Genomic DNA, 14,079 nt, shown 5'->3' with positions numbered 1-14,079 from the left:
CAACAGTATTTAACTGAAGTGTCTATGTGGCGAAATGTTACCTAAAACTTGAACACTGTTCTTTTACTGCATTGCAAGCACTGGTATTTGCTTCCCTTATAAAGTGTCTATGTCGGGAGGATGTGGAATTGATTTAAGTTATATCGGTTCAATGGCAGTTAGACCATTTCAAAAATATGTTGAAAAATGATGTTCGATAACTCATATTAACATGGCAGGAAAATATGAAAAGTGTCATTCCCACCACCTAACATAAAAAACCTGTTCCAGCATAGATTGAAATTTATTGACTTATCTGCAGTTCCCATTTTCCATAACGCACTGGGCAGCCTCTAGAGCATAGACAACTTGATTTATTCCAAAGATACACCTCTATGTATGTGGCAGTACAAGATATTGAATCATTATGCTAGACCTGATTCGGCTGATATAAAATTAAATAAAACCTGCTCATGCCAGCCAAAAAAATCTTGATTTGGAGTCAGCCAAGGCCATCTTGGAAAAAACCTCCTAAATCAATAGCGAATGAATCTTGGTGTTGGATTTGTAATTTTGCTTCAGCTTGAACCTAGAGCTGTTTTCAAAGATGCTTTAATTGGAATTCTAACCCAAAGCACTAATGTATATTACATTCCCACATGCCATCTGTATGTTTAACATACATTCACAGCCCATACCTTCCTGTTACTTTCAATGCGAGTGTTGACCTTGTAATTATATGTAATATTTACCAACGGCACAAAGACATTTACTTCTTTGAACGTGCAATATTGATAATAAATTGAAAGATTGAAAATAACATTTATTTAAATTATTTCCAAATATTTACTAGTAGAGTGGTTCTCAAGTGGTGGGTCACACAACTGAAAAATGGGTAGCAGAGGGAATAAACAATGGTAAAGGCAATAAAATTAAATGCAATGAACCATTTAATCACACATTGTTAGGTTAATATCAACTAAATAAATAGAGAGATAATTTTTTCAAAACTTAATTCCCAAATTTGTTTTTGACGTCAAAAGCAGTGCTTCCAATAAAGCTCTATGGTATTTTATGACTTGGTAGAAGCAAGCCAAGTAAGACAGATGCCAACATGGTTGCTTGACATGCCCTCATTCCTGAAAACCATGAACAACACTACACAAGATGGAAGAAAACATGACCCAACATACTGTATACAGGTTCACTTGCAACATAGACATGCAGTTGAAGTCAGAAGTTTACATAAACTTAGGTTGAAGTCATTAAAACAAATTTTTTAACCACTACACATATTTCATATTAGCAAACTATAGTTTTGGCAAGACGTTTAGCACATCTACTTTGTGCATGTTTCCAACAATTGTTTATAGACAGATTGTTTCACTTTCAATTGACTATCACAAATCCAGTGGGTCAGAAGTTTACATACACCAAGTTAACTGTGCTTTTAAGCAGCTTGGAAAATTCTAGAAAATTATGTCAAGCTTTTAGACATTTAGCTTCTGATAGGAGGTGTACCTGTGGATATATTTAAAGGCCTGCCTTCAAACTCAGTGCCTCATTGCTTGACATCATGGGAAAATCAAAAGAAATCAGCCAAGACCACAGAAAAAAAGTTGTGGCTCTCCACTTGTCTGGTTCATCCTTGGGAGCAATTTCCAAATGACTGAAGGTACCACGTTCATCTGTACAGACAATAGTGCACCACGCAGCCATCATAACGCTCAGGAAGGAGACGCATTCTGTCTCCTAGAGATGAATGTAGTTTGGTGTGAAAAGTACAAATCAATCCCAGAACAACAGCAAAGGACCTTGTGAAGATGCTGGAGGAAACAGGTAGACGAGTATCTATATCCACAGTAAAACAAGTCCTATATCAAAACAACCTGAAAGGCTGCTCAGCGAGGAAGAAGCCACTGCTCCAAAACCGCCATAAAAAACCAGACTACAGTTTGCAAGTGCACATGGGGACAAAGATCTTACTTTTTGGAGAAATGTCCTCTGGTCTGATTAAACAAAAATGTAACTGTTTGGCCATAATGACCATCGTTATGTTTGGAGGAAAAAGGATGAGGATTGTAAGTTGAAGAACACCATCACAACCGTGAAGCATGAGAGTAACATCATCAAGTTGTGGGGGTGTTTTGGTGCAGGACGGACTGGTGCACTTGGAAGAACAATTATGTGAATATATTGATGCAACATATCAAGACATCTACCACCATGAAGTTAAAGCTCGGTCACAAATGGACAATGACCACAAGCATACCTCCAAAGTTGTGGCAAAATGGCTTAAGGACAACAAAGTCAAGTTATTGGAGTGGCCATCACGGCCATACACCAGTTCTGTCTGGAGAAATGGGCCAAAATTCCAACAACTTTATGAGAAGCTTGTGGCAGGTTACACAAAACGTTTGACTCTGAGACAATGCTACTAAATACTAACAAATTGTGTGTAAACTTCTGTCCCACTGGGAATGTGATGAAACAAATAAAAGATTAAATAAATTATATATCTCTACTATTATTCCAACATTTCACATTCTTAAAATAAAGTAGTGATCCTAACTGACCAAAGACAGTCAATGTTTTCTACGATTAAATGTCAGGAATTGTGAAAAACTGAGTTGGACTTCAACTGTATGTGGTTTGTGTTGACCACAGTAAAATATTGGCTGCTGAGAATGTGAAATTATTGAAATTCAAGACACATTTAAAAACAAAATATTCAAACTATAAAAACAAGCTTATGTCATGTTAATATTTTTACATATTTTTGGTCCTACGCAGCTCATGGTAACATTACTGTAAGGGGTAAAGTTGGTCAAGGAGGAGTTGGAAACCGGCTGAACAGTCAACAAAAAGTTTAATGGTAAACATAAACTTAAACCAACATAAAACATAAAAACACACACTCGTGGCGACGTGCGTCTCTCTCTCCCAGACTGGTGTCTCTGGCTCCCCTTTATCTCGCTTTCCCGCTGATAAGCTGATTCAGCACTGGCCATGCACCGCCACGACTCGGCCACACTCTCCTCCTTGTCACAATTACGTTTCAATGTTTAATTTTAAGGTTTCTTTTCTACTTTTGTTTTGATCTTGATATCCAATGTAAAGCCCTGAAACAAAACCAGTTAAAAGGAATATTGCGGGTTCAATACAAGTTAAGCTCAAACAACAGTGTTTGTGGCATAATATTGATTACCACAAAATGCAAAGACTTCTTTAAAAAAAAAAGCTACAAATATGGGTTATGGTGAGGCATTTACGAAGGAAGCGTGACCAATTTTTTAACGTTACAATACTCACTTTTTCAAAAGTATAGCCACAAGACAAACAATATGCATGTAAACCACTGATATATATATACTGTAAATAGAACTGGATCGCTGATGCAACGTTTAACTGCCAGCAGCAGGTGAAGCCACCGGAAGTGATCGTGCGGCCATCTTAGTATGCCCAAACTATCATATGTGAGTGGTGGTGGCATAGTGGGCTAAAGCACAAAACTGTTAATCAGAAGGTCGCTGGTTCGAGCCCCACAGCCACCACCATTGTGTCCTTGAGCAAGGCACTTAACTCCAGGTTGCTCTGGGGGGGATTGTCCCTGAAATAAGTGCACTGTAAGTCGCTTTGGATAAAAGCATCTGCCAAATGCATAAATGTAAATGCGTAAACGTCATTGAGCGTCAATGACTGACAGGAGAAAACACCCCCGTTTCACCATCTCTGACCTCTGGATATGACAGTTGCATTTTGCCCTCTAGTGACAATCAAGTTCAATGTTTAATTATCTTGTTATGGATAATAAACATTAGGAGGGAGAAGATACACGTGGATCGCGATGTCAGAGCATTCACCTGCCCCAGTGTTCAGTCTATCAGTGTAACACAACAATCACCAAAGGAAGATGGAAAACTGTCCACAAGTTGTACAGCAAGTAGGAAAACCTGTAATGTCTGCTTATGTAGGGTGACAATATGTCCTTACCCCCAAAAGGGATTTTAAAAAAGTCAGACTGGCATTTCTAAATCGCCTTAAATGCCCGGGATTTGCTTGTTTTCATGTTGAAGTGCTCTCTGTAGTCAGTTTAATTCACTGTCCTCCAGTTGAACCCGTATCAGTTTCATTCTAATCAGCTTTGATTTGCATGCCTTCCACAATCTCAGTGCCCACTGCATGTGTGATAGAGGGAGAGAGAGAGCGTGCCCTCTTATTTAAGTGACTACAAGAACAATGCACTTTTTGATAAAAACATAAAACAAGTAACTCTGAACAAACACTTTGATTACCACAATAAATAAGACTAAAAATGTCTGTTAGGGCGTTCTCACCCCAAGTTCATTTGAGCATTCAAGGAGCTCTCAGAGCGGTATAACGTGTATATGTGAACAAACAAGTGGTCTCAGACCCCCCTAAAAGGACACCTCAGGGGGTGGTCTGAATATGGTTCGTTTGTGGGTCCTTTTGTGGTTTGATTGATTTGTGCGATGTGAGAGCGAAGAGGTATCAGTCCGCTTTGTTTTTATGACATAAGTACCTCGTGGATTGCCATACATATCTGCATTACATACTTCATATTCCAGTCACAATTTACTGTCCACATATGGGAACTGTAAGCGAATATAGACATATCATGATAACCATGATGTGTTTTTGTGTCTCATATTCCATTCTTGCTGTATTATTTGAGCACCTAAAATGAACAGGCCGGCCACATCAGAGCAGAGCAGTGCATTAAACCGCTTTATAGTGCTCTGATGGGCGTACCGTCTATGGAGGTTCCTGCCAAACTCCCACAAAAATACAAGCGAGGATTTTTATAGTTTCACTTTAATTTTATTTGCACAATGGCAAATGCTCTTGGCTCAATGGATGCTTGCTCGCTCCATTACTCTCAAGATGATAAAGAAACATATTTTCAAATGCACATACAATTTCAAATGTTTTCCTTCATGCAAAATAAGGGCTTCTAGGTTATGAAAAATGACTGTCAGCCTCATTTTATAATCCTGACAGCTCTAGCTGCAATGCGGTCTGAGTACTTAAGGACCTGTGGTATGAACAACAAGGGGTTTGAGACCACATTAATGTGAAGAGGACCAAAAAAGAAACTGGGTCCTCTTTTAAGTCCACTTACATTGTGAACACCAAAAGCACTGAGGTCATTTGCAGCTGGTTCCCTTTCTGGTTCACTTTAACCGAACTGGGTTTGGTTCACTTAAAACATACTATGTGTGAAACCACCCTTTGTCATCTTACCTCAGTTTCAGGGGACTTTTTACATTCAGCTGATCTGTTTGCCGATTAAGTTTGTTAGAGGTGGATACTGTTTGATATAGATATACATAACTCACTCAGACTTTCAAGAAACAGGAACTATAAATAACTGCAGATATAGATACTCGTCTACCAGTTTTTATATCTGAAATCTGCTTGGACATCCCTTCAATGCAAACGTCCTACACATGTAATTATTTATTTAAATAATTACATGTGTAGGATGTTTGCGTTGAAGGGATGTCCATGCAGATTTCAGATATAAAATCGGTGATTGAATGACTACGGTTTTGTCGCTGAAACGAGATGATTTATTACTAAGTCAATAGGGCCATTGGAATGTTTGGGCATTGCAATATGGCGGCGCAGTGGCTTCACTAATATGACGTCATGAGCAATCCGGTTATATATATATATGGTGTAAACACGATTTTATTTTGATAAAATCACTTACTAACCGTTTCTGTTACCATGACGATGTAATGTCAGCAAACAACAAAACTCTCAAATGACTATAAACATTACAGCTCAATTAGTATGTTTTAACAGAAGAATTAATGTGTGCTTTTGTAAAATTATACACTTCACATTTCTGCTTTTAAACCCTCCAAAAATTGGTCCCATTCACTTCCATTGTAAGTGTCTCACTGTAACCAATATTTGTACTTTTTTAAAGAAAAGGAGGTATAAGTCGAAATACATTTTTGTGGTAATCAACGTTATACCACAAATGCTGTCAGTTGAGCTTAACTTGAATTGAACCCCAAACCGTCCTTTACAAACCACTGTACTAGAAAGATAATTTCTTATCATTGTCACCATTAAAACATTTTTAAAGCCTCACATAAACAGTCACCAGAGATGCAACAAAATATAAAAACCTTATACTTAATTAAAATGTGAGCGAAAGTTCTTCAGAACTCCTCAACATCTCCCAGTGTCGCTTACACATGAGAGTACATACAGCAAATAATGAATAATTAATTAATAAATTACACTGACATGTGAGAATAAATGGATAAAGAGAAAAGCCTCACCTCCTGACAGCGTCTCGTTTCTGATCATCGATACTCTCCCACCATTTTGAGAAATACGAAATCTCAGACCAGATCATTTTCCGCCGGACGTCCTCGCTTAACTTGACCACCATGTTGTTGAGGATGTGTTGTGTCTGGTCTCGATAGTAGTCGTCGAATGTCTTCAGCCAGCCTGACCAGAACAACACACAAACTTGTCAGAAAGTTTGATGATGAAGATCACAAACATACTGATCATCAACAAATGTCTTTAACAACAGTGTGACTAACCATTACAAAAAAAAATTTTTGGACATGTAATGTAAAAATAAGATGACATAACTAAACATAACTCATAACTCAAACATCTAAGCTCCTTAAACTTATCTTAAAAACCCATAGACTTGAGAATCTGAGTGTTTTCTAAATATTGAGTATAAAATTGAGAATATGGGGAAGTCAAGTCGGACCCTGTTAACACTTTCTGAGGTCTCCTTGTGCATGTGCAACTGAACTACATGTATTTATGCATTTCTTTGGAGAAATAGTTATCTTTTTATTGCTCTTTTTTGACCTGTTTAAACAGCAAATCTGAGTTTAGTCTACTTGCATCTAGTTTCTTCATTGTGAACACCAAGTTAAGTGAAATTAATTACATACTAATTACGTTTTGGAGACACCGTTACTTAATTTAATTGAGGAAACAAGTTTACTCAATCAATTAAGTAGTCAACTTAAAAGAGATTTCAGTGCATGTTATCAAAGGTAATTCAAAGAATACCAATGTTTAATGATTAATGATTGCGGTAATCATGCAGTACCAAGGTCAAAATACCGGCGTTCACTCAAGAAACTAAGATGCTTTAATTCCTATACAACGCAAGCCACTGTAAACAAGCTGCTCTCATAGTGCTCATTAATGTGCAATGGACGTTAACTAGAATAAAAGTAAATACATTTTATACAGCATTTATTAATCTTAGTTCATGTTAGTTCATAAAAATACAATTGTTCATTTATAGTTCATAGGGCATTAACTAATGTTATCAAATACAAAATGTATTAGAATGTTTTAATAAACATTAACTAAAATTAATAAATGCGTAATATGAATGTTTCATTGTTAGTTCATGTTAAATAATGTTGTTAACTAATATTAATAAATGGAACCTAATTGTTAAGTGTTAACAGTATTACATTACACAGTAGTGATATATTTCTGTCATACTTTTGCCATTTAAACTGAGCTTTAAATTTAGCAGAGATTTTATGGTGTTGAACTCTAACAGCATCTGACGTCGACACAACACCGATCCAAACACTCACAAGCGCTCAAATTTAAAGTGTGCGGCACATGCAAACTATTGTTTTATCTCATTAAATTGTTGCCTTTGTGGTGTAATAATCAAGTCAAGTCATTTTTATTTGTATTGCGCTTTTCACAACACACATAGTTTCAAAGCAGCTTTACAGGAAATCAAGCATTAACAACAAAGCAAAAATGAAACTGTAATATCTATAATGTTTTAACAGTGATCATTGTGTAGTTTGAATAAATTGGATTGTAAAATGTGCATAAAAATGAAATAATTAAATAATAATTGTTTTTAGAACCCCTGTGAGCAAGCTGAAGGTGACTCACATTAGGACATAAGGTTTTGTTACAGAACCGACACAAGATGAACCCAGCAATTCAGCTGCTCCATTTACGCCAGGGAAATCGTCCCCTGAAGGATTATGTAGAGGAATTCTGCGCTCTGGCCTGCAGGGTGGATTTTAATGAGGTAACTCAAGGACTGTTTCCATTTTGGTCTGAACAAGCTGGATTCCTCCCTGATCCCTTGAGGTCGGTGTGCCGACGGCCTTGCTCGGTATATCGACCTTGCCCTACTGATAAGTGGTTCACCATTTACAGTAGGGGAGATGGTTAACGAGCCAACGCCCACACCTGCCACAGCCAAAGAGCCAACGCCCATACCTGCCAAGGCCAACAAGCCAACGCCCGTGCCTGCCAAGTCCAACGAGCCAACGCCCACGCCTGCCAAGGCCAACGAGCCAACAGCTACACCTGCCACGGCCAACGAGCTGGAAGCCGTTGCCAGCCTTGTCCGTCCTAGAGCCAGTGTTGCCAAATTTGGCCATCCGGAGGAGGAGAAGAAAGGCTTTTGGTCCCAAGTCTCTTCCCATGTACATGACCACGGAGATCGTTCCTGAGTCTCTGCCCATGCCCACGACCATGGAGGTCGTTCCCAAGTTACTGCCCATGCTCACGACCATGGAGGTCGTTTTCCAGTCATCCAGTTATCCAGGACTCTTAGCATCAAGCCTCCCACGGCTCCACCTTCCATGGCTTCACCCCTCGAGCCTCCCACGGCTCCGCATTCCATGGCTTCGCCCCTCAAGCCTCCCATGGCTCCGCATTTCATGGCTTCACCCCTCGAGCCTCCCACGGCTCCGCATTTCATGGCTTCACCCCTCGAGCCTCCCACGGCTCCGCATTTCATGGCTTCACCCCTCAAGCCTCCCATGGCTCCGCATTCCATGGCTGACTACCACCCCCTGGAGTCGTGAGTTTGAACCCAGCGCATGCTGTGTCACTCCAGCCAGGTATCTTTAGCAACCAAATTGGCCCGGTTGCTACGGAGGGTCACATGGAGTAACCTCATCATGGTCGCTATAATGTTGTTCGCGCTCAGTAGGGAGTGTGTTGAATTGTGTGTGGATGCCGCGGAGAATAGTGTGAAGCCTCTACTTGTACTAGGTCTCTGCGGTAACGTGTGCAATAAGTCACAAGATAAGATGCATGGATTGACTGTCTCAGACACAGAGGCAACTGAGATTCGTCCTCCGCCACCATGAGGATTTCAAGCACATTGGGAACTGGGCATTCCAGATTGGGGAGAAAATAATTAAAAATATATAGCAATCTCTGCACATTCATTTGGATAAGCGAAGGTATTTTAACACAACAAATGACAAGCTTCACCTTCAAGCAATCATTTTCCTGCATGTTTTAAAGGAGACAGAGTGAGCAGCAACCATAACTTACAGGAATTACCTGTACTTCATCATAAGCATAACACATAACAACCGTTACTATAGACAAATAAAACCCAACATGTTCACAGAAGAACCGGTTTTCCCAGTGAAATCTATTTGCCCAGTATGTTAAATTGAGGGCATTAAATGACAACAATACTATTCATGCTCAGCTATTCTTCTTTGGCTTTTTCTTTATAAGGACTTTAAGTAATTAGCTGAATATGTCATAAAAGTGTATTCCAATTGTTACTAATGATTAAAAAGGTTGCAAAAACACTTGGATCGCCTACTGGAACGTGCCAAGCTCAAAACTACGCTAAGATGGGTTTTTGGAGTTGTTTTTTATATCAACGACTGTCATTTGGTACAGATCCAATGGTGTAACCAAATAGGTCCAAATAATTGCTCTAAAGCTAAATTCTAACAGATATAGTGAATTATCTATAGGAGTTGTGAATTAAAAGTGGCTGCACAACAACTTGTTTCCACACGCAAGTTTATAACTTGACCTTTTTTAACAATTACAAAAACGCAAAAATGGGTATAAGAAAATTTCAAAACAAGTCATATCAGGTTACAAGAGACATCAATAATGAAATCCAGCACCAAAGGGAAAAGACATGGCTAGTGTTTATGGTGTGTTTATGTGTATGTGAATGTGTGAAGAAGAGCATGTTTATTCAGCTGGTAATGTTTGCATTAAAGGAACATGCCAGGTTTTCTACAACACATAAAACTAGCTGCTTTGTAGCTGCTTTACAAAACTAATATTGAAAACTCATTTCTGGTGATTTGGTGATCAGACAATAATTTCCTTCCTATCATTCCAGATCTTGATCTGAATATACATTGCACACTTGCCAATTCACACGGGAGGGTCAGGAATTAAACATCCTGTTTTTGCAGGATGCTGTTTTTGCAGGGCTGATATCGACAAATGTAATAAACTGATGAATGGAAGGGTTGTCTATCACAGCTAATGAAATACAGAGGAAAAAATGAAACACAGAATGGTAAGTCTATCCTATTAGCTGATTTATCTGCTAAGGGTAAAGATGTGACAAAGATGAGCAGAGATTAACTTTATGCAAATAAGCAGTGATGAAGCAGTCGAGTAGGAACGTCTACTAGCAACCAACAATACAGCAACTTGTGACTTCCAGCGATTTAATCGCTGTCAGTGTGAATGCCCCTTAAAGGTGAAGTTTGTAAAAAAAAATTAAAGGTAAAAGACTTTGTTCTGTCAGGGCTTGATAGACTGAGACAACTATAAGCAAGCCATTTGTTGGCTGATTTCACCTAAAAATGTAAATACTGTGGCACCTTGTTTGAGCATCCCCACCCGCCCTACACAGCAACATTAATTTGACCAATGGTGTGAGTCTGGGGAGGACAATTTGTTTTTAAGACAAATGGCAGATGAGGGTGTTCAAAAAACCTGCTTGAAAACCAGTTTGAAAGTCATTATTTTTCCAATTCTGATTGTTGACAATATTGGCAGAGAAATTACACACTAATTACTTGAAAATAAGACAATAATACTCTGTAAGACTCTTTTTGTTTGGATAAAAATGGCTGCAAAATATAAATATGCTAAAAATGTCAGTTGAGGTGGTTTGGGCATCTGGTAAGGATGCCCCCTGGCCGCCTCCCTAGGGAGGTGTTTCAGGCACGTCCAGCTGGGAGGAGGCCTCGGGGAAGACCCAGGATTAGGTGGAGAGATTATATCTCCACACTGGCCTGGGAACGCCTCGGGGTCCCCCAGTCAGAGCTGGTTAATGTGGCTCAGGATAGGGAAGTTTGGGGCCCCCTGCTGGAGCAGCTGCCCCCGCAACCCGACTTCGGATAAGCGGTTGAAGATGGATGGATAAAAAATAATGATTTTTGCAGTTTCTCTAAAAACACAAACTGATCTTACAGAAGCAACTCCAGTATTATTAAACAAAACAACTCAGTCAGGATATCTGAGTTAACTGCAAATGAATGAGCTAATACAGTGTGGCATTCTGTGATGTGAAGACCACTGATCATAGAAGATGACTGTAGATCTTGTATGTAATCAGGTCAACAACATCAGATGTAATCACACATGGTGATGAAACTGCTTGCTGAAGGGTTTCACCCAAACCAACAGTCTAAAGTGTCTGAAAACTGATCAAAGTTGATCAAACACCCCAAACAGTAGACCTATGCATCTTAGTCATAAACAACACAAGTTTATTCTTGATAAATAAATGCCGATTTTCAGCAGCTGAAGCACATCTGTGGTAATGATGCTGCCCATTATTACAGGATCAACAATTAACTTTATGGCTCACCTGGGTCATTATGTGAATGGGGCACAACAAAGACTTGCAGTGGTTCATTGTCCCATTCATTTTCCTCATAAGTGATTTCAAAGCCTTGTTTCCATACTCCACCATCAGGGTTATCAAACCTGAGCAGATCGTAAACATCCAGCATCTGAAATAAAGCAGGAATAAACAAACTTTTATTTAAAATATTTATGTTGTCCATCTTCCAAAAAGTCAGTTTATTATGTTATATACACACACACACACACACTGTGTATATATACACACACATACATACATGTATATATATATATATATATATATATATATATATATATATATATATTGCACAATTATGAATTGAGGATAATGAAAAAGGACAACAAAGACTGCCAAAAATGGCAAAAAACCCATTCAAATATGCACATGTAAATGTAAGCAAAACTTTGTTCACTTGAGTGACACAATTCATGAATATGACTCTTTCATTTTAGGGTTTCTAGAGATGCATCATGGCAATACCAAGGCATTTTTTTAAGTACCATGTAAATATCACAGTACATGCATTCAGTACTTTGTTCTACTGTATCTCGAAGTGCCAAAGTATTATTACCAGCAGATGTTATTTCTGTACCATTGTACCTTTACAATTTTACAATTAAGTTTTTGTAACAGTAGAATAATCTATCCAGAAATGTTTTCTGCAACATGGCTGCAACATCAAAAACATATAGTGTATTAAAAATGAACTGCACATGGTTTTCCGCCTTTTAAGGTGACATGATGAATTGTTTGTCTATTGCCAAATGATTCTTCAAAGAGCTAGTGTCTTCTCTCTGCTTATCCCCCCACACACCTTTCATTTAGCTCAAAGAATGCTGATAAATCTGTTCCTTACACAGATAAAAGGAAACATCACCTCTGTAAATGATGTTAAGCATCCACTCAAGACAACAGAGAGATAAAAACACATGCAGAGCAGTTGAGTCTATTTGTGATCAGTGCGTTAATGGAATATTCCGGGTTCAGTACAAGTTAAGCTCAATCGACAGCACTTGTGGCATAATATTGATACCACAAAAAAAACATTTTGACATGTTCCTCCCTCCGTTTCTTTAAAAAGTACAAATCAGGGTTATAGTGAGGCACTTACAATGGAAGTCAATAGGGCCAATCCATACACATTAAAATACTTGCCGTTTCAAAAGTCCACAAAATGTCAATCATATGCATGTTGATTTTAGGTCAAATTCTACATGAGTTTTACAGAAGAATTAATGGAAGTGCTTTTATAAAATTATAAACTTCACATTTCTGCCTTTAAACCCTCCAAAACTTGCCCCATTCACTTTCATTGTATGTGCCGCCCTGTAACCTCCATTTATGCTTTTTTTTTTTTAAAGAAAAGTCAACCCAAGGCTTGTTGAGCATGTTGCCACGGAGACATAGCATGTATGGAGGCTTCACACCATCCACCGCAGCATCCACACTCAACTCACCACGCGCCCCACCAAGAACGAACCACATTATAGCGACCATGAGGAGGTTACCCTATGTGACTCTACACTCCCTAGCAACCGGGCCAATCTGGTTGCTTAGGAGACCTGGCTGGAGTCACTCAGCATGCCCTGGATTCAAACTAGCGAAGATGACTAAACTCTAATATTAACCAGAATGTTTAGCGGTGGTAGCCAGTGTCTTACCACTGAGCAACCCAGGCCCCATTGAAACTGTCCTTATTAATGTATGTCAGTGAACATGTTTACATGCATATGACCATCCTGATTAATGTTAGAGTTTAGTCATCTTCTGATTATCTACAGAATGTATCATGTAAACACAGTAACCTGATTGCTGTTACCTAATTAAGACAAAGACATTCTGGTTTCTAGTTATCTGAATAAGACAGCTGGAATATGCCTGTTTAGTCAGAATTGTGTCATGTCATTTGGAATATTAATGGTTTAATAACTTCAATTGTATTTGTGAATCTGAGCATTATGAGTGCTATGAGACACAGTGAGTTGTGAAAAGGCATTTCTGTGTGGAGGATAGATTAAAACAAAAAAAAAACAATAAGAAAGTTTTAGTTTGAAACCAACACAGATAACGACTGCTAGAGAAAACAACCATGTATGCAACTGATCCTGAGACAAAGCTCTCATGATAATTTCCAATGGGACAACTTGCCCCAGTAGCCCCTATACAAACAATGTAAAAACAATAGGTGGTGAATGGAATGATCAATCAATTGGTCCACTTGCTCTTTACTAGGCTTTAATATTTTTCCCATTATACCTGCACTCCATCCACTGCCTTGGAGTATGTCCGGGCTGCAAACTGGCAGTCCTCGGAGTCGATGGGAATCAGCACAGGGGAAGAGGGAAGTAATTCAGATATCACCAGACTGATGTTCCCTTCAGGAAACACTTTCCCCTCTTTCACATTTTCCCTCAGGTTAATCA

The 14,079-nt window shown here is 38.7% G+C and overlaps 1 protein-coding gene across 1 annotated transcript in view; it reads right to left on the bottom strand.

Moving 5' to 3' along the window:
- The window catches only part of LOC127640285 (alpha-mannosidase 2-like), a 72,202-nt gene that overhangs the window by 56,418 nt on the left and 1,705 nt on the right, over positions 1–14,079 (bottom strand). Inside the window, exons 2-4 of the mRNA XM_052122737.1 lie at positions 13,913–14,079; positions 11,639–11,783; positions 6,300–6,471 (exon numbers count right to left, since the gene is read on the bottom strand). The exon at positions 13,913–14,079 is cut by the window's right edge and continues 91 nt beyond it. Coding sequence (XP_051978697.1) covers positions 6,300–6,471; positions 11,639–11,783; positions 13,913–14,079 — 484 coding nt within the window. The remainder of the gene's footprint in view (positions 1–6,299; positions 6,472–11,638; positions 11,784–13,912) is intronic.

The sequence above is a fragment of the Xyrauchen texanus genome, chromosome 4 (genome assembly GCF_025860055.1).
Source record: "Xyrauchen texanus isolate HMW12.3.18 chromosome 4, RBS_HiC_50CHRs, whole genome shotgun sequence".
NCBI lineage: Eukaryota > Metazoa > Chordata > Actinopteri > Cypriniformes > Catostomidae > Xyrauchen > Xyrauchen texanus.
Note: the sequence above shows the minus strand (reverse complement) of the source record. Positions and strands in the feature narration are given on the sequence as shown.